Consider the following 21459-nt stretch of genomic DNA (forward strand, 5'->3'; position numbering starts at 1 on the left):
ATTCTCCATCATTTACCGAATTTTATCACAGATTACAAAAATATATTTTACTGTTTATTTTATCAAAATTATTACCTAAGTCTTTCGTTAAATTACTGAACATTTTGGTGTTCACACAGTATTGAGAAACATGGTAAATTTTACCAACTTTTTGTGTTTTGACCATACTTTCTTTTTCTCAATGTACGATTATTTCAAAAATTTGAATCCATTTCTAATTGTTTTGCTATTAGGTAAGTTTTGGAATCTACGTAGTCTTTAACTAAATTGGTACAACTACGAAATCACGCTTAGTGCGTAAACTGAGAATAAGTGATACAATAGGCGTATTCTATCAAATTCGACAAAGTTTATTTAAAACTTACGAACAAGTAAGGAAAAACTTCTTTATCGTTTCTCAAATCTCCTGTCTGAAATTACTAAATGAAACTCTTCTTAGAAAAAAAAAATACATACGTGTAACTATTATTACGAAATCTTTAAACCGGAAAATTTTATAATACTGCGCTCATTTTTAACAGTTGACTTAATATTGTTTGGAATATTCATTATATTTTAGAAAAGAACGATATCGATAATTTCTTATAGTTTTTATCATTAAATAAATAAGCTGTTATACGAAAAAAATAAGCCGGAGTCTCATATTTATCAAACAGCTATGCTGATTCGAATTTTTCATTTTTTTCTTTTATTTTTTTATTAATAAAAGCAACAGATATCCTTAGATAGAAAAATAAGACCAATATTCCTCCACGTAGTCCCTTCATCTTACTATTACCCCTCTACCCTTCCAAACATCCATCGTAGTAATCTAGACATGGCCATCCAGGCGAAAATCCAAACCCTGCCTTATCGGTTAACCCATCATGCGCTGATGGATTCAGTTCACAATGTAATCTGTACTCCGGAAAAGGATTTTCAATGGGTAACGAACAGCGCTGCTTTAGCAAGTCACTCAAGTTACCGATAACGCTTGTATTTTGTTACGTCTTTAGCAGATTTGTTTCTCTCTTGGAATTCTCGAGCAGGTCTTTAAAGTCTTATTTGAAACGTATTCTTTCGAAAATACGATATTTTGGTGTTTAAGAAAAATGGCCATAAGCATGTCAATCAAGCATAACTCTAAGATTATTCCTTCTCAGAAATGGCTAAAATGATTAGATTTGAAATGCTTAGGACTCAGTCAAATTTTTCCGTTTTTTTTCGAGACCAGGTGAATTTGTTAGAATCTGAAATAAATTTAGTGTCTTTCAAAAGTATGAAATAGTTTACAAAAATGGTTTCAGTTTTGCTATTTATAGTGTAAAGGAATTCGAAGAATTTTGAAATTCATATAATTGGATTATTTTAAATTTTTTTTTAAAAAATACTTAGACAGAAAAATAGCATGGTAACAGTAGATAGTAAAATAAAATGAAATTCCCATTTAAAAATTTCAATGAAATAAAGTAAAATGTGGACACTTATAAGATAAAGGTAATTTTAAATATCTAAATTAAATTTGTATTAAAATGATATATGCATAATTTATAAATATTATTTAAGTTTATGCTAAAAAGTATATCATAATGAAAAGTTGATAATATATAAATCAAAATTTTAAAACATTATAAGTTGGACTATAGCTAGACAAATTTAAAAAAAAGTTAATAAAACTCAATACAATTCAATATAGCATCTTACCTAATGTACATCATTGTTGTATCTGAAAAACATGCTTTCTGAAATTACATCAATATTGTCCATTATTAAAAAAAAATAATACAGATATGTGGGAGGATCAAAAATTGTACTCTAAAATTTGTCTAAGCAATATGTATAAAAAATTACAAAAGTGAAACATAAAATCAATGCATTATAAATAATGGAAGGAGAGAAAAAACGCATGTTATTCAAAACGAAGCAATTTACACGTAGAGCATTTGGCCAAAATAGAAAAAAGAAAGATGAAAAATGACATGTCTGATTAGAAAGCAATAGTTTAAAGTGCAAAAATGTATCAGTAACAATGTCGTTATAGAAATAATTTTGAATGATACTAAATTACAAAGGGTTTGAAACAAGCGACAAAACAATAAAAAATTATTATACAGTTGTTCATATTAAAATTTTAGCAGTTCTAATGATATATTAAACAAAAACAACATTATTAATCAAATAAAATAAAAACTTAACTACAAAATAAAACTAAGAAAAATAAACTGACTCTATTTCTATGTAAAGGTCATTATTAAAATAGTGCGCCAACTCCACTTATTGACAAGAATGGAATCAGTTTCGTTTCAATTTCATTCGTTTTCTCCTTTCTTATTTAGGAACTAGAAAATAACCACTCTGTAAAAAATACTGGATAAAATTACGAAAAAGTACCAGCTCTCTGGAATCCGAACGTGTTACGGAACAAAAAATCTTATATACTGTAATTTTTATTGTTACACTCTAAAAACTGTACCTCTTAAATAAAAGGCACAAGCTAAATGTACCCTTTATTTTCTCGCGTTAGAGGCACATAACTAATGTGCCTTTAAAAATGAGAGGCACCACAAGAAATGAAAGGCACCAAAGCAAACGCGAGTCAATGCGCGGTACGAAAGGATTTTACCGGTTCCCTGTGCCTCTCAAATGGGTTTCCCTTTTTTTTTCTTCGGTACGATGTAACGGAGAAGAAGCGCATGCGCACATCAATGAAATATTTTATGACGAAATACAAATAATAAAAGCAGACGATAAAATTAGAACACCAGAAAGTTGTTGATATTTTAGAATTAGTTTTGTGTGGAATTTGAGTTTTCATATTACCCGTTACGGGTTTATCTAGTTTGTTTTATGATATTTTATCTATCCCGTTACTGGTGAGTTTTCATATATCCCGCTACGGGCACTTTTTCTAGTTTCCTTTATAAGATTTAACTATCCCGTTACGGGTACTTTATATTTGTTATTGTATTTGTTGTGGTGTGAAATAAATGTTTTTATAAAAAAACTGAACAGTTCTTTAATATAGCTTGATACGCTACAGCTATGTATTAATTGGTGGCAGCGGTGGGATCCGTTCCAGAAATGTTTTATTAAGTTTTTGAAAGAATTGGTGACAAATATTGTTGTTATTAAGGATTTCCTACTTTAGAAAAAATTAGTGAATGAGATGTTTAAAATTGATGCCACGAAGTGTGGAATTCGACGGTACTTCGAACTCTTTGAACAGAAAGCGAAGAGATTTAGTGTGAATTTCGATCTTTGGTATTCGTGTGCTTTACAGCTTATTCCTGCTGAAAGGTCAGAAATTTATGATGATTTGATGATGGGGATTACTTTAAAGAAAATCTCATTGCCAATTTTCAGTATGATCCACAAGCTATTCCGTGTAATAACGATCGCCAGAAAGAACATTTTAATGAGAAATGGAATTCGCCAAGTATTGTGAAGAAATTTAGATCTGAACGTGAATGTTTCTATTGTGGTGAAATAGGACATTTTAAGAAATACTGTAGACATCGAAATTCGGATTATAGAAAAGAGAATTATATTCGATTGTTGTAATCAAGTTTAAGCACGAAAGTAATTTTTATTTTAATAATATTTGTAAAACAAATGCATGTTTAATGATTGGGGCAAAAATGCAGAATTTCACGTTTTTAAAAATACAATAAAAAAAAATTCTGAAACAAGCTTTCCAAAAAAATTGCAGAAGGCTTTTCATATATTCTGAGCTCAAATAAAATCATCGATTTAATAATATTAAGTACAGTTAGTTCTAAAAAAATTGAAAGCTAATGTTCCCAAAATGGGAATGATGGCGCCTAACGGGTGTTTCGCCAAAATCTGGATTTAAAAAAAATTCATTTCAATGGAAAGAAATCTTTTATTTTACACTTGTTAGGTCATTTGTTTAAGCATATTTCATGTTATAAAATATCCAAGTTGTCAAAATCTACATCTATCATTTTGAAATATTCCATGTTTTTCCAAATTTGTGCAACTGTATACATCATATTGCAACTGTTACTAAATTATGTAAAATTGTTCTTTATGTGTGAAAATAAAAGATATTAGATTTCATGATATTTAGTGTTTAATTTTTGATCCTCATAAAACTATTTTATAAAATCTCTAAATATTTAAAAAATATCCAAATTTATAATAAATTTCCATTTTGAGGATGCTTTTTGGAAAAGAAAAAAAATCCATGAATTATTATTGACTTGGCTTAACAGAAATAAATATTATCTTTTTGTACCTATATCTGATTAGAAAAGCATCATTGTAGTTGTTGAAGTATCATTAAACACTACATAATTAAAGAAATGGTATAAATTTACATATTTTATAATTGTCTATGAAAAAGCCTTAGATGGAATCCCTTGAAATGATCACTTTCAAGTGGCCAATATTCAAAGAATTGAGAAATATTTTTCATTAAGAATTATTATAATTAATATCTTGGTAATAGTGTAAACCAAACAGAAAGTCCCTTTTTATATAAAGTGCTAGCAAATTACAAATAGGTAAAAAAAATGTGTTCAAATCTGGTAAATAACAGGTTTTGGTACCACTAAATGCTTGTTTCAATGAGCGGTACATAAAAGCAAAATCTAAGGTACAATGTGCCTTCCAAGTTAAGAGGTACATCTGATTTTGCCTTTGAAATCAGAGGTACATTGTGCCTTTCATTTTTAAAGGTACGTTGTGCCCTTAAAATTCAGAGGCACAAACGATCCAAATGTGCCTCTGAAATCAGAGGTACATTGTGCCTTTCATTTTTAAAGGTACGTTGTGCCCTTAAATTTCAGAGGCACAAATGATTCAAATGTGCCTCTGAAATCAGAGGTACAGTTTTTAGAGTGTATAATTACCGCAAAATCTCTGAATCACTTTACTTAAATAAATATCACCGCAAAACTTGAAGTATAATAATTTACGGTAAAAATGGATTTATGGTAAATTGGGTTTTAAGGATGATTGTCCCATGTCTGTACTTTATAACGTATTTTGATTCAAAATATTTTACAGTGTATCTCATTTCTGGTATTAAGCAGGAAGCACTACAAAACAGACGAGATGGGAAAAGAAACAATACATTCCTTATACTTTAAAGTTTAATATCTTAAAAAGGAACAAATATGAAGTTATCCTCTAACTCAAGGACTTTTGAGAGAAAATTCTGAGGCTAAGATAAAAATTATTTTGAAAAATATCTTCATTTATATGATACTACTTGTTAAAATTTAAAAGAAAAGTTTGCTACGACCATGTACTTAAAATGGCATGGAATCATAAGTCTCAAGAAAACCGTCAGGTTCATTTTCGCAGCAAAGATTTATATATATTTTTTTTTCTGATTTGCTCTCATAGTCAAGCCAAGTATATTGACTTCTGACAGTTAGAGAATGACAAAATTTTAAAACGAATGGTGGAAAGGATTCTGTCTTGTCTTTAACGTAGGTAGATTACTTCGAAAAATCAGAAATCATATTTTTTTAAAAACTGTTTATTATTAAATATTTTTTAGCATATTTAAGTTAAATGTATGTTTTCAGTACTGTAGAGGTGTCTTTGAAATTTCTTTCCTTTTTTGTTACGGTATGGATTAACTTTGGGATTGTTTTTAAACTGGAAAAGACTATAAATGCACAAATCACAATATTTTAACATTCTTCCTAAAAAATATTATTTGAATTAAAAAACAAATTAAAAACTAAGCTTCATTGTTTTAAAAATGTTAAAATTTTAAAGACATTTCAAAAGCAATGCGAAACTATATATTCTACAAAAATAAAAATGTGCGTTAGATTACTAGAAAATATATCCACTCATAATAATTATGACAAAATTAAAATCTAAATCATTAAATTATGGAAAAATGATTTTTTTAAAAACCAAAATAGATTTTTTCCTTCTGCAGGTTCCAAAAATCTACTTCCGATTTGAACTTGAAAATTAAAAGTCAAAGAAGAAGGATACATAAGATCAATTTAGAATGAATTTTGTCAAAAATAATAATTTTCTTGATTATTTTTTACATTTTTAGAAATGTCTCTGAAATGCGATTGATTTTAATGTCACGCTTTGTTTAAACTAAACTCAGCCGTGCGACAGCCCATACAGGGCCAAAGTCTACTGTGCCCATCTCAGTTTTCTTGACCTTGGGCTCTGGGGTGCAGAAACAGATGTTCCTGTTAGGCGGTCAGCCGAACACGGAACCCCCAGTGTTTAGTTCCCAAGCATGCTTGGTACTCATTTATCGACCCACAGAAGGGATAAAAGGCTGAGTCAACCTTGCCCGGCCCGAGGATCGAACCAGGAACCTGTGGCACGACAGCGCGAAGCGCTACCGCTCAGCCACCGGGCGTCGCTTTGTTTACTATTGTTATTAAAACGTAATGGTATATCTTCCATATAATTCCAGAATCGTAGTTTTTATTGCATTTTTTACGTACTTCATGTCGTACGTACTTTGTTCTCATCATATTATAAATTATTACGTAACGTTACACTAGCATTAACGTTAGAGTGGTATTTCTCGATTATGTTAAGTAAGTGTTATATTTCATTGACTTAAAAGGATTTACCTTTACTAACGCAGTTTACCTTTCAAAGTTGGCTAAAAAGAAGTCTACTGTATTTTATATCTTAATACTTTATTCATTTTAATATACTTTAAACAGAAATACTGCGTTTCTATTTTGATCAAATCGAACCAGTCTACTGTATTTAATCGAACCAGGGACCTGTGGCACGACAGCGCGAAGCGCTACCGCTCAGCCGCCGGGCGTCGCTTTGTTTACTATTGTTATTAAAACGTAATGGTATATCTTCCATATAATTCCAGAATCATAGTTTTTATTGCATTATTTACGTACTTCACGTCGTACGTACTTTGTTCTTTTACGTACTTTGTTCTGATTATATTATAAACTATTGCGTAACGTTACACTAGCATTAACGTTAGAGTGGTATTTCTCGATTATGTTAAGTAAGTATTATTATATTTCATTGACTTAAAAGGATTTACTTTTACTCAGTTTACCTTTTAAAGTTGCCTAAAAGGAAGTCTACTGTATTTTATATCTCAATATTTTATTCATTTTAATATACTTTAAACAGAAATACTGCGTTTTTATTTTAATCAAAGATTATATAGAGATTAGTTTTAAGAGGAATGATCAATCATAAATTTGGGATTTGTTTTTCACAAAACATGTTGACAACATTGAGCATTTTTTTTTCTATTTTCATTTTTAAATAAATCCTCAGCTCCACCATCAATCATTTAGGGTTTTGTTATCACAGAGGCGTAATTGTGACCAAAAAATAAGCAGCCTTCCGTAAAGTGTTTCAAAGTTTTAAAATGCTGTTTAAAATTTTTCATCAATTCCGTGAATGGGTATTGTTTATTCTCTCAAATCTTTGGAAGTTGATAAGAAAATAAGAGCATTTCTGGCGAATATAAAAACATTTAAGGGAAGCAGCTCTTGGAAATGAAAGGAATAAAACACACTAATCTCAGGGGACAGAAAAAACGTAAAAAAAACAAAAAAAAAAACATGTAGAGCTTCATTCGGCTAAAAAAATATATGTGTGTACCTTTTTTTTAAATCGCGTTTATTTGAAAGCCAAGAAAAAGAGATTTACATAACGAAGTTTACAGCTAAAACAAATATACAAATTGTCGGTTTGCTCAAAAACTGTTTTTTCCCTTTTATCCGCTTTTGTACATTTTTTCTATCTACTAAAATAGGGAAAAACAGGCACGAACTCACAGGAGTTTTGTTAGAGTATCTCATCGAATTCCTCCTAAAAATGTTAAAATGTTTTCATTTTAGTTTCAAAAGAAAAAAACAATCATGTCAATTTTTCTCCAGGTTGAGGAGAGTGAAGTAAATTTCAAGAAAGGGTTTTGAAATGGTTTCAAATTCTGGTAATAATCTTATAAAAACGTGCTTAAAAATTTTTCAAAGTATTTACTGTCAAAGAATTAGTTTATGGTACAATTTATTTAGTAAATCGGTCTAAGCTAAATATGCTCTTTTATTACAAGCTATATTTATGAGTAAGCAAGTTTTTAATTAATATGAAATTCAAGTTATAGTTTTCTGGAATGCAAGATAAATAATTTTGCATTTCGAACAAATAACATGAACACTTAACCTACAATCACATTACTTTAAATAACGTAATAATCTATAGAGTTAAAGCTTTAAAGTTTTTTAAACATTTTAACTGGGTTGGCTTGATTTAAATCATGATTTAAAACATGATATAAATCAAGTGTTTTTTTTTTTAAATCATTAATTAAAATCACTTGAATATATATATTTTTTAAAAATGAGTAGTTTCAATTTAAAAATATTTTCTTACTATAAATTTTATAAATATACCTTTTCAGGTCTGGTTTTTAAAATTTTTTCATTCATAATGAAGGATTTTTACAATTAAATGGTGTATTTTAAAATTTATTAAACGTATAGCTAGTGTACACCAATAATGAAAGAAGATTTGCTCGACCCTGAGTAACTTGAAATAATTTTTTTTTCAGAAATATTTTCTGATCTAAACTAATTTATTGCTCATTAATGATTTATTTAGTATACATTTAATGCATTCTTTTTATCATTATCATTAATTCATAATTATTCTTTTTGGAAATTGAAAATTTGTTAGTGATGACAATCGACCACTCACAATAAAAAAGTGTTTTTGCGTTTCCTCTTTTGCAACACTAGTTAAGAAGCCTTGAATTAGTCTCACTGCCTTTTTTGTCAAATCACATACTAATTCACCATGTTGAAGATATGTCTCAGCTTTTTGGCACTTGGGACCATTAGCCAGTCAGCGTGAATTACTATGCTGAGAAACGAGTATTAAGTTTCAAGCCCAATGAGTTATAATAGTTTATACGTTGATTAAGAATAGGAAAAATTGGATCGCCTCTTTCTTTTTTAGTATTAAGGTGGCAAAAATCAGAGCTTTGTTTGAGTAATCACCTGCCTTACGGGAACAAAATATGTTTGAAAATAGCGAGAATACGGTGCTTTCTTCGGTTAAGGTACCGTTCCATGGCTTTCATAGCTGCATTTAAAACTAAAAGATCATGCTTGCGACATTTCTTCAAGTCATGCCATTATTTAAGATCATTATGAAAAAAATCAGCCGTAATGAATAAAGAGAGCTAGCTTTTGACGGAGATAAGCGCATTAAATTTATATAATGCTTCTAATTTACTGACCAGGTCTGTATCATATCCTGTTTGAGCTCTGAGAAACTATATATCATTGTTCATCTCTCTTGTAATTATATTTTATTATTCTCCATTTTTTTCTCAATATTTTAGCTTATTTTATGAGTTCTATATACTTGCAGCTTATGCGCAGTTACTAAAACTTATTAATTTCCTTCGTTTTTCTCTTTGTTTTTATGGTTATATACATATATATATATATATAATTTTATTTTTGATTTTTTGATTTTTTTTTTTTTTTGCATTTTTTTTGTTAAAAAATTTTCACACAAAACATGACTTCTATGAAAGAATTAGTGGAAGGATATTACTAAAACACTGTGATAATTTTGTACACGGAATATTTTTGGAATGAAGCCATGATTTGATTCTAATGCTCATGAAAATATATGTAGCCAAAAGAGCAAACAAAGAAATTGATCAATAAATAATTAAAACTGTAAATAAAAAATGTGACTACGCGTAAAAAAATTTTAGTTTTCCTCAACACCAAAAATGGGGGCAACGATACACAAATATTTTTTTTACAATCTAGATCCGATGTAAATATAAATAACTCTTTCCGTAGAACCGTTAAAGGTAAAAAAAAAGAATAAATCTTCAAAACTTTTGGATTTGCCGATATAATCTTAAGCTTATTTCTGGAGAATCAACGCAGATATTATAATGAATAACTTTGTAGAAGACGTTAGCACTAGGTTTAATTTTATGTACTAGTAAAGAGAAATCGTATTTAAGATTTAATGTTTTGACATAAATCAGAATATCTCTCCAATTTTAATACAGATTGCAAGAATATTAGCTAAGATGTTAAGCTTCCAAAAGATCAATACCTCTGGGATATTTAATATTTATGTAGATTTCAGAAGCTTATTAAATATTTACTAACTTAAATAATTGCCTGAAGTCTAATATATTTTACTCCAGTTAGTGAAAATGATGTTGCTATTGAAAGTAGAATAAATATATATATATATATATATATATATATATATATATATATATATATATATATATATATATATATATATATATATATATATATATATATATATATATATATATATATATATATATATATATTGGTCAATTTTATTATCGGTTTTTATTAATAATCGTCGTTTATTAATATTAATAACCGGTAAGTTGGCTAAAGTAATTCTTCTTATAGAATTAATCACATTTACCACTTATTATGAATAACTACCTATAAAGTTTAGTCTATGTAATTGTTTGCAGCACATTAGACTAAAAATTTCTTATACGGATGAGTAATTGAAATTTCCTACTCTAACAACTAAATTATGTTAGTTTACTTTGGGTGCATTCACCCGTTCTTTGTGTGCGTTGATCATTTATTGCACGGATACTTCAGCTAAATGGTTCTGGTTCTTTATACGTTCTTTAAGGCACTTAACTTCAAAATAAAAGACATCTTTGAAGATTACACCTTGCAATGCATACAAAAATAGAGGCGCTCGCTTAACTATATATATCTCTATATATATACATACATTTTGCCAAATTAATCCCGTTGAAAATAGAAAGTGTTTATTATTAATAATTAACGGTTATTACTATTAATAGCCAGATTTATTACATTAATAAATGTACTTTAATATATGTACATACCCAAAAAAGGTTTCAAGTGACTTAATAAAATATATTTAATTTTTAAGGGATAGTAGAAAGAGGTGGTAATTTTCCGCCAAATAGAACGAACTACCGTAACAGGAAGCTGTTAAGTAAAAAGAAATCGCTAGGTACGACAAGATGTGATATGAAAAGTTTCGCACCTTAAATAACTTTAGATTCATCAGTTTCGTTTTTATGTTCTCAGATGCAATAGATTCCGGAAATAAGTCAACATATGTCAATTATCAAAATAAAGCATAGTTTTTCTCTGTTAAACAGAAGCGCCGACACTGTTTTCTAGCTGAAACTTTCTAATTCGGACATGAAACGTGTCTTCATTTTTGTTTACCAACCTTTTTCCACATGTAAAACTTTTGCCCTTTAATTATGTGGTCTAAAATGTATGGTCTGAACAAAAATTTAACGGGAAGTAGAATTTCAAAATTTAGTAATGAATCTCATAATGACTTTGACTTTTTTGATTCTCTTTCTCTTCGGTAAAATTTTGATGTGTGTAGTCCTGATAATAGTTAAAGACATTCCTTACCCAGAGAAAAATTCTGATTAAATTACAGTACTGTAATTTTATCACATTTCTGGAAACAAAAGAAGCAACATAATTCTAGTTAAAAAAACTATATTGTAATTAAACCATTAATTTGGTAATTTTTGTGTTCATATGACTTACCGAAATCATTGGTTTTCAAAATTATAGTGTGTACCACACATTTAATAAAAAATAAGTAAATTCAACCTAATAAATGGTTTTTATGACATGCTCTAATGTATCATGATTAGCGAAGTTCTATTAAGGTATCATAATAACCAAGTTTTACCTCATATATCACATACTATTAAAGCCATATTTTATTGCTAGTGCCACTAAAATCATTACCAAAGTGCTTCGCTAAAAATTACCTAGTTGTTTTGGTGTTCCCTTACAGCCCGAAACACGATAAATTTTACCATATTCTTTTAATTTTGACCACTCCTTTTCTTCTAAGTGTACTTTTGCCGTATTCTCTTTTCCATTTTCTCTCTATTCTTATATTCGTCATTAAACGATCTTAGAAATTTCTCAGAAAAGACGTTTGAATAATAATTTATGCAATTGTTATTTTACCAAACTCAAACAAAACAGCCAAATTACCATAAATAATATAGCATTTGAACTGTTTACTGTGACAAAATCGTTTATAAACTGCTTTCATCAAGCACGGTTAAACAACCGAAATTTTATCGCACCATCTAGACCCAACTAATGAAGCCACTTAGTTTCCTGCAAATGGGTACATGCTATAGCCACCAAGGCTAATCTGTCAATCTCAAGACTGACGGAACTGGGGTTCAAGTCCCAGCGTTGTCCTCCTTTCCTTTCCACACATGAAGAGTTTCCAGTGTCCTGCGTTTACCAATTTGTGACCCTGGGCTATTAGAATACGATACTCTTAATCACGCATAGAGGGAAGCACAATAAATCTGCTAAAGTATCTCCAATGGCCAGTTACATGCTTTTTTACAGTTTTGAAACAATGCTAGTTGTAAATGGTTTAAGTACCCTATAGTTTCTTTTCATGTTTTGTTAACCATACAAACTGTAAACGGTTTCGAAATCGTAACGAATGACAGACTGCTACTGGTTATTTTGCAGTCTTTTTTTCCTTGTTTTACTGCAGATAAAATTGTTTCCTTTGTCCAAACCTAAAAATTTATGGGTAAAGAATATATATTGTACTAATGCTCTTCGTTTCTTGTTTTTAAACATAATATATTTCATTTTAGCTATTCGCTCTGCGTCGTTTAATGCAAGGTGACGAGCGCAATCCTAAAGCTCCTCTAGCAGATAACTTTAGACCCACTTTGGCACTTAATCAGAGATCTATCAGGACCAACATTGATTTTAGACGAAATCCAGTAAGTAATATTTTGTAATTGTTTTCAAAAAATTTTTCTAAATGACTAAACTTATAGTAATGCGTATTATAATTATATCATTTATATTTTAATAAATACAATTATTGGTAAATCTCTCAGCTATTATTTAACTCATGGAATTTGTATTGGTAAGGTATTTTTTTATTTTTTAGTTTATTTTTTTAAACATAGATAATAAATTATTCGAATCTTGTGTTCCAAATACAGCTCTAAAGAAACGTAAAATACGGTAAATAGTTTTAAAATTTATTGAAATTAATTTTAAAATAACACATTAAAAAATGAAAAATATTTGTATGATGAAATATTTTTGCTATCAATTATCTTTTACGAAAGATAAAGTTTTATTATATTTATTATAATATTTAAAAGTTATTTAAAGTTTTTCTTAATTATAAAGTCTTATGTTATTTTTGTAAGTTTCTGAATTAGTCTATGATTTTAGATTTAGCTCATAAATACACTTCTAAGGGCCGAATAATCCTCCGTCGAGGTATAGGCATCACACTTGCCTTGTCCTCGACTGACGGGGCACTAGAAAATTTTGAAGTTGAAATGCTTTTCTTCAGTTGAAATAATCAAAAATAATTTTAAATAACTATTAATTTCTATAAGGTAGGTGAAAAGTACTATTGTTTTTGATGGATTGGATTAATTAAAGCAGAATTGAGCTGGATAGTTGAAGTTGCAGTAAAACAAGCTTTCACCCTTCCTCAACCATATCGACTCTCCCATTTGAATGAGGCATGCTCATAGTGTGTTTCCATATGCCTATTTTTGGATAGCGACATTTACCACAAGTATCTTATCTCTACAGATAATAAAATGTATATTAACAAAATATATATTTTAGATACAAATTTACGAAATTTTTTTTTAAAGAAATTTCCTTTCAAACATACCATATGGCTAAGGTGTATCGCAATAAAATGCCATACAAATTTTTATGGTTACCATAGGCTTATGGTGCCTTGGAATATGAATGCCATACAAATTTATTTGGTAGCTATATACATATGATCTATTGCTATATAAATGCCATATAAAATTCTATGGTCCTCATTGCCTTCCGGAATCTTGCCATATAAATCTCTATGGTAACCATAGGTTACGATAGATTGCTTTAAGTGTGTTTGTGGCAAATGTTTTTTAAAGAGCTGCACTCCCTAATTCGTGACCCTGAGCCACTAGAATACGATACACTCATTCACACAACGATATTAGTAAATTAAAGCAGCTAAACTATTTCCAACGTTAAGTGAAATTTCTTTTTTTTTCAGTTTTGAAATCATGTTAGTAGTACTTTTTTTTTAAAAAAACGTATAGTTCTGTATTCACGGTTTTTTAACCCAACTAGTTGTAAACGGTTTTAAAACCGCAAAGGTAAAACATGTTCTTATCGTAAACTTTACTGTTAATTGGATGCACAGACTGTTGTTGGTTATTTTACCATAGTTTTAGAATGAAGACTCAAATAGTGTATGTTCATTTCTGATGAAAGAAGAAAAATTATAATAGTTATCAGAAAGAACTATTTCAATTGTTTTCTATTGAAACAAATATGTTTATTCATTTTCCTTCCGAAATATGTATAACATTTCAGCGTGAATAATAATGATGCCGTAAAATAGTTAATAAAAGTTTATTTTGAAAAGGATTTATTAGAACGTATACATATTTAACGAAGTATTTGCTAATTTCCGAAATACTTTTAAAATTTAATACTACTTTTAAGACGCTTTGCACGCTTTTCTCAAATCTAATTGCTTTAGAGGAAATATTTTCATTTTGTCACAAACAATGGACACGTTTTTACTCATTAATTCTTATTTGTGTTCAGCGAATTTCTTACAAATATCTTATGTAAAAACCTGTGTGTAAAAGAAACTGTTCATTTACTTTGTTTAAGATAGCCTTTTTGATTAGTTTTGCATTCTTTAAGAAGAAGAAGAAAAAAATCTTGATATTTTTCTCTTCTATTTTGTCATTGTTTTAACCCCTTTTGTCCCTGTAGTTAATTATAGCTTTTTGTTAATGCTTTTTTGTACAGATAAAATTTTTTATACCGCTTCATTCCTTTTTCAGCACTAAGCCATGCTTCAAAAGTATAAAAAATGCAAAAACCATGATCCAAGTCATTTTAATTAGAAGAAGTAAGAACAGTTTTTTGTTGAGGAAAAAAACTGAAACGTTAGTATTCTTCAGCGTGTTTCTAGGAAAAAAATCAACACATTTAATCTAAACTTCGCAGTCTGAGATTTGACGAAATTTTTTGAAAAAAAAAAACACTATACATAATATTTATTTTAAGTATAATTACCAAACATGGGCATTTAAATAATATCCTTGGTGTAAAAACTTTATTTAACAGTTTTTTTTAACTTTACTATATCTTCTGAAAAAAAATCTGTGCTAAATTTCTTGCTTCTTTGATATTATTACATAAGTAGTAAAGTATTTAATGATAATATTTTTTCAGAGAAATTTAGAACTCTATAATCACACGAAAAAAATGACGCCAAAAATCACACGAAATAAATGACTGATGCATGAAATAAAATTATAAATTAAATCTACATTTTTTCAACAGAAATAAAGCGAGTGGTTGGTTATAGTACCTTGTTTCATTCCACAATTCAATTATCAGTTGATACATAAATCTACAAATGCTGTAGGTCGGGGTGATTTTGCTATTCAAAGCAATGCTGCACCAAAAAACGTGTATAGCAAAATTGAGAAAAATATGCCAAAATAGCTTCGAAACAAACATAATTAAATTTGTAAATCCATGCACTCTTTATTGAGTGTAGTGATATGTTTAAAATCGAATAGTCTCAGAAATGACACATCATGACAAATTAACACTTAAACAAAGGATCATTTATTAGTTTATAATGATCAGTATTCGAAAATAAACTTTAATTAAATAAAACAAATAAAAAGTACTGATATTTTCCTTATTCCTTCTTAATTTCATGCTAATAAAGAGTGTCTTCAGATCGGTAATTGACAATTTCATGCCTTTCACCATGTTAATATACAAATGAAGACTGATTCTCGGATCTGTTTCAAGTTTGAGTAAGTCACTATAATGACTGCATGGGGTTTTCAAATACTACTGCATTTGTTTCAGAGCTTTTTCCAGAAATTTTTTCTTAATTTTCAGAAACCCTTTCACAGTGCGCAATTTTTTAAAAAAAAAATAATACCTCTGCCACTCGTTAAAGAGTATTAACTGAATTAGAGAAAATACAATTATGATCTCTTTATTTCTTTTCAAGAAATTATTATACCCAGTGTCAGAATTAATGTAGTTTATCTACAGCTTTTTCTTCCTAAACCAAAATTTGTTTGCAACTTCATAGCAGTCAATCATTATTACTGTAAAAATTTAGCTTAATCTAACACACATGTAGCAAAATTTGTAGATATAAGGTCCTTCAAAATAAATTATACATGAAGAATATATATATATGCGTGTATATATAAATATATATATATATATATATATATATATATATATATATATATATATATATATATATATATATATATATACTTCATTTTTGGTCAAAATTGTCCATTAAGATAATCAGGTACCTAAAGACTAAAAATATGAATATTTTTTGAAACAAATTAATTTTTTTAATTAAAAATGAATAATTCCACCTTATTACCACAACAATTTTAGTAATTTATTGCAATGTAATCTATTTTTTAGAATAGTATTAACGTGAATAATATCTTTCAAGTTTAACCTCTTCTTACAATTTATAATTGCATTATTTTACTTTAACCATGGTATTTATTTTGATAAGAAAGTAATTATTTTTATTTAATAATCAACATTAACAGTCATTAGAGTTGGTCCTCATTCCCTGAAGGTAAGTGAAATTTTTAATTACAGAACAAGTACATTTTGGTCGTTAAAAGGTCAGTCACTTCCCAATTCGCATCCCAGGTTTCGAGTTGAAATTAACTTTGGAAATTGTGATTTAGTTTGGCTTAACTTTTCTCCAAATTAAAGTATAATTTTATTAAGAATTTCATTGGAGAGAAAGTTAACGTTTTAAATGTTAATAGGTCTAAATTTTCGCTCTTTTGCGATAAAAGTAATCATTGAGTTTTTATTTTTTTAGGGAAGTGAATGTCCTACCATGCACAGGCAAGTTGAATACCAAGGTAAGATACATTGTTATTATTTAGTATTCTATCTAAAATAAATTTATTTGTGTTGCTTTACGCATTTAATTTTTCATAAAAAAATATTTGTTTTCTTATGAAAGGTATTTATTTATGTTATATAATTTACGTTGTTGAACTTAATTTAATATCATAGTTTTCTTCTTTTTCAAGGGCTCCAGGTTAGGTTATTTTGATTTCATCTAGAAAACATCGTGAACTTCAATTTTTTTTTACTTTCCATAACTTAATTAAAGTGAAATTTAGGCTTCTGAATTCTTTGCAGAAGTTTGACATAAGCACGAACATTAACTAAATGCAAAAATTTTTGTGAAATAATGCAAGGAACTTTTCAAAAATGAATTTTATTTGGTGCCAAAATACGTGAGAAAAAACATACCGAGATGTTTTGCACGCTCAATAAAAGTCATAAAAAACATGTGAATGATTTGAAACGACTTTTAATAGGCACTCAAATATGCTCATTCTAAATTTATGTTTGCTAAAAGACACTTGAAAATTACATATATTTTTAAATTGTTAAAAACTTTGGATTTTTCTGATACTCGTAAAAAAATATTTTGAACGAAAACATGCTTTTTCCTGATGTGATATTTTTTTGTTAAACTGTTCATAGGTACAGTTATCAAATTAGTACAGAGTTCAGACGGTAGTTCAGATAGTTTCAGAAATTTGACTAGAAGAAGATGACTAAACTAAACGAATCGAACTGACCAAACGAATCGAATCATCTATAGTATATTCTTCTATGAAGAATAGTACTCTTGAAGACTCATTACTCATTTTCTTAAAATTTTATTTCAGTTGGATAGTTTCATAAATAAACTATACAAGTAATTTTGGAAACGAGATAATAAACTATTAAATACTTCGGTTCTAAAATAAAATTGATTTTAAAAAATTAATATTTTTTAAATTAATAATATTACTTTATATGTAGCTGTGATTGCGAAACAAGATGCATTGCTTTAAAAATACTATATTGATTGCGAAAATTCTTGATTACTTATTTTCCAACAGCATAATCTTTATTTAATAATTGCAGTTATTTAATGGATAGTTAAAAATGTTTAATACGTGTTTTTTTGTAATAATTCAAAGGTATTCCCAGGTGAAAGGTCAACCGTAAATTTTTTCACGTAATTTATTTTATGAATATGTATACATCTATTTTTTTTATTCTCATTTGGTATAGAGATATTTAATGAATAGATTCATGTAAATGAAAAATGTTTTTAATTTTAATATCAATCATTTCCACTGTAAAACTGAATATTTAAATATCACGAAACTTTCTTTGTTTTTGACGAAATAACTTGTCATTTTTTCAAGGAAGCGAATTTCTTCAAAATTAAAGAAATATTTCTTCAGTCTATTTTTTTTTACCTTGAAAAAAAGCAAAAAGACACGATAGAAGTCGGTCGGTATATCTCGTCACTTTACTTCTGATTATCCAGTCTCCGTTCTAGTTTTTTTTATTATAGTTTAAAATGTTCCACAATGTCCTACGGTGAAGTTACCAGTTCAGGAAACATTTTCGTCATATATTTGAGAATTTTGTCACAAATCTAGTGTTTTCAAGACAAAATTATTCTTAAAATTAACAAAATGTAACTAGATGATTGCTGAATCATCAAAAGCGAAAATTTTATTTCTGAGAGTCTCCATAACAACACAGTTTTATTTCCCTTTACGTGATTAAAACTGCCATTCCTACAAAAATGAAGAAAGACCTGTTTTATCCCATCATTAAAGGAGCAATATAAGCAAAGTGTACAAAGTAAACATAAAAGGTAGTTGTATCCTTGTCTTGATGTATTACACTAAAACAAATATCATTTTTTTCGAATAATATCTATAAACTGTACAGTCCTACGGAGTTAGGCATGAATCAAATAATATTAAATGAAAAATGTCGCCTTCTCCGAAATAAACATCAAAAATCTGACACTCATGTGACAATGTACCTCATAAATTGGAAACAAAGAAAGAAAGAAATGAACTATATTTTGCTGAAATGCATTAAATAAGGATTATTGATCTTATTTCTATATTGTCTGGCAGAAAAGTTTAAAACCGAAGAAAAGTAATCTAGCTTTATTTCTTCATTCTAGATCTTTCATCCTTTTATGATGTTTCTAAAGTTGATAAAAAAAGGTTCGATTTAAAAAAGGACTGCACTTAAAATAAAATAAAAGAGCTTCCTTAGATAGGTTTTTATAAATTACAGGTATTTTAAGCCTTCAAATAAACTGAAATAGAAAACTTTAGTTTCAATTATTGTGGTCTATGTAGTTTTTTTTAATTTAATATTCTGAGGATCTAATGCAAAAATATATTTCGATGGTTTGAAAACATTTTAATGAGAGTTAAAGTAAAATTCAAAGCTTTAATTTTCTGGAAATGCTTTATAAATGAATAAGTAGTAATTCAATATCAAAATCAAATTAGACTTTGTTAAATGCAATAAGCAAAACTTCCGGTCTTGAGGAAACTACATCACACATTTTAATTAAAATTACTCAGAGAAAAAAGTCTGATAAAATTACCGTACTACATGGTAATGACATTACTGGTAAAAAAATATCTAATTCTGGTTGATAAAAACAAAGTATAAGGCATTTAAACTATTCATTTGCTAAGTTTTATGTTATTATGGTAACGCATTACTAAAATTCTGGTTTCAAAAATTACATTGAAACATATTTTTGTAATATTTTGATTTATGTATGTGATATTATGTTTTATATTTGAGACATTGGCCGTTTTCTCATATAGATTTGCCCGTTTTCTCATATAGATTGTTTTCTCATATAGGTGCAATCTTTCTCAGTTTTTATTCATTTTTTTTAATTTAAATTGTTATGTTCAATTTTTGAAGAAACTGGAATTTCTTTGAACTTGGGTTAACTATGGATACTTACGTCTATATCGTTTAGAGAGCCGTACGCCCAGGTGAAAACTGCAAAGGTACTAAATTAGTAATGCCGGAAAAACAATTAAACATATTTTAATGGTAAAAGTGTGACCGAAATATACAGTTGATAATTTATTTCGAACACAAGAAAGCAAATTTTTTTCAAATTTGAGTTAACATCCTTCAAAATATTCTTATTTCGTTGTAAACAAATCTCAACATTGATTTTAGATTCAAAATATTTCTAAAAGACGTCTTTCATTTTATTTATTTCTTTTTATTTTGAAAGGCCTTTAGCTGTCATGGTTTCTCAGTGTCTCTTATGATTTTAAAGCGTTTTCAATGTAACATGGTTATTATTTTTAGGAAGAAAAACAGATATTATGAAGAAACTTCCCGTGGCTAAAATTAATGTTGACCGACAGTAACACGTTTTTCCCTGAAAAATCATAAATGCGAATCAAGCACTTGTTGAAATGATTAGGAAAGAAGTCATTACACAATTTCTAGTCGTGCTATCTTTTTATCATTTTAAAAATGTTTCAGAAATTCTTGCAAAATTAAGTTACCTGTTCCGATGAACCATTCCTCAGTATTTTAATACAATAATTAACAAACATTTATATCCCTGTTTTTTTTCTATTACACCCTTTGTAATTACCTTGCATTTTCCCACATATAAAAATTTCAAATTGTTTTAAAAATTTTTCAAATGATATATCTACTCTAAAACTTCCTTTTTTATTCGTAGCTAATGTGCAGAACAACCCAAAAGGGGCTTGATGAGAGACATGATTTCCTGGAACCGACGAAGAAAAGAATGAAGGGTCATATCGTTCCTTTTTTAACGGGCGAAATCTGTCCTTTCATTATTATTTTCGTTCACATATCCATCATAACATATCTGGATCATACACTGTCTTCGTATGTGCGATCTGCGTCATCATATCGAGTGTCTCCTCACCCTTTAAACCAATGTATGTCTTCCTTCTTGTGTGATGTGATGTGATGTGATTTGGAAGATCTTTGCCATGTGCAAGACTTCTTTGCTATCGTCATCTGTTTCGTGAAAAGTATCATTATATCTGCGCACCATTTCTATGCTTAAAACTGTATCAATTTATGGGCAAGCTTGCATAAAAAAAACTAATGAATGTAAGCTGATGCTGATTTTTAAGTTTAAAACTGCAAATATAAATATTTAATGAATGTTTACCACCCATCAATTTACCGGAAATGTTATAGCTGATTTGGAGTAAAATACATATTGCCGAAGACTGTATTTAGTTGTAAGTATGCTTTTTGACTGTAATTAATTTTTCATAGTTATAAAAACAATTCATATCTATAAGGAAAGATAGGCGAAATGGCCGAAAGAATGCGTGAAACTACTTAAAAATGGGCCACGAGAGCTTTCAAAGTGAGCGTAAAGTCTTTCTAAAAATGGATACGCTCATAAATGAATTTAATTTATTTGAATTTGAATTTAACGAAGAATTAAATTTAATAAACTAAATTTAAACAACTATTC

General features: G+C 28.4%; 1 protein-coding gene across 2 annotated transcripts in view; it reads left to right on the forward strand.

Moving 5' to 3' along the window:
- LOC107451042 (carbonic anhydrase-related protein 10-like) overlaps positions 1-21459 on the forward strand; it is a 295406-nt gene that overhangs the window by 258978 nt on the left and 14969 nt on the right. Inside the window, exons 9-11 of one of the 2 annotated variants that reach the window (XM_071187499.2) lie at positions 12656-12787; positions 16948-16990; positions 20680-21217. In XM_071187499.2, coding sequence (XP_071043600.1) covers positions 12656-12787; positions 16948-16990; positions 20680-20711 — 207 coding nt within the window. In that variant the 3' untranslated portion in view covers positions 20712-21217. The remainder of the gene's footprint in view (positions 1-12655; positions 12788-16947; positions 16991-20679; positions 21218-21459) is intronic. The other variant, XM_071187498.2, reaches the window with a different exon arrangement.

This window comes from Parasteatoda tepidariorum, chromosome 11 (genome assembly GCF_982258835.1).
Source record: "Parasteatoda tepidariorum strain Cologne lab strain chromosome 11, Ptep-v5.0, whole genome shotgun sequence".
NCBI lineage: Eukaryota > Metazoa > Arthropoda > Arachnida > Araneae > Theridiidae > Parasteatoda > Parasteatoda tepidariorum.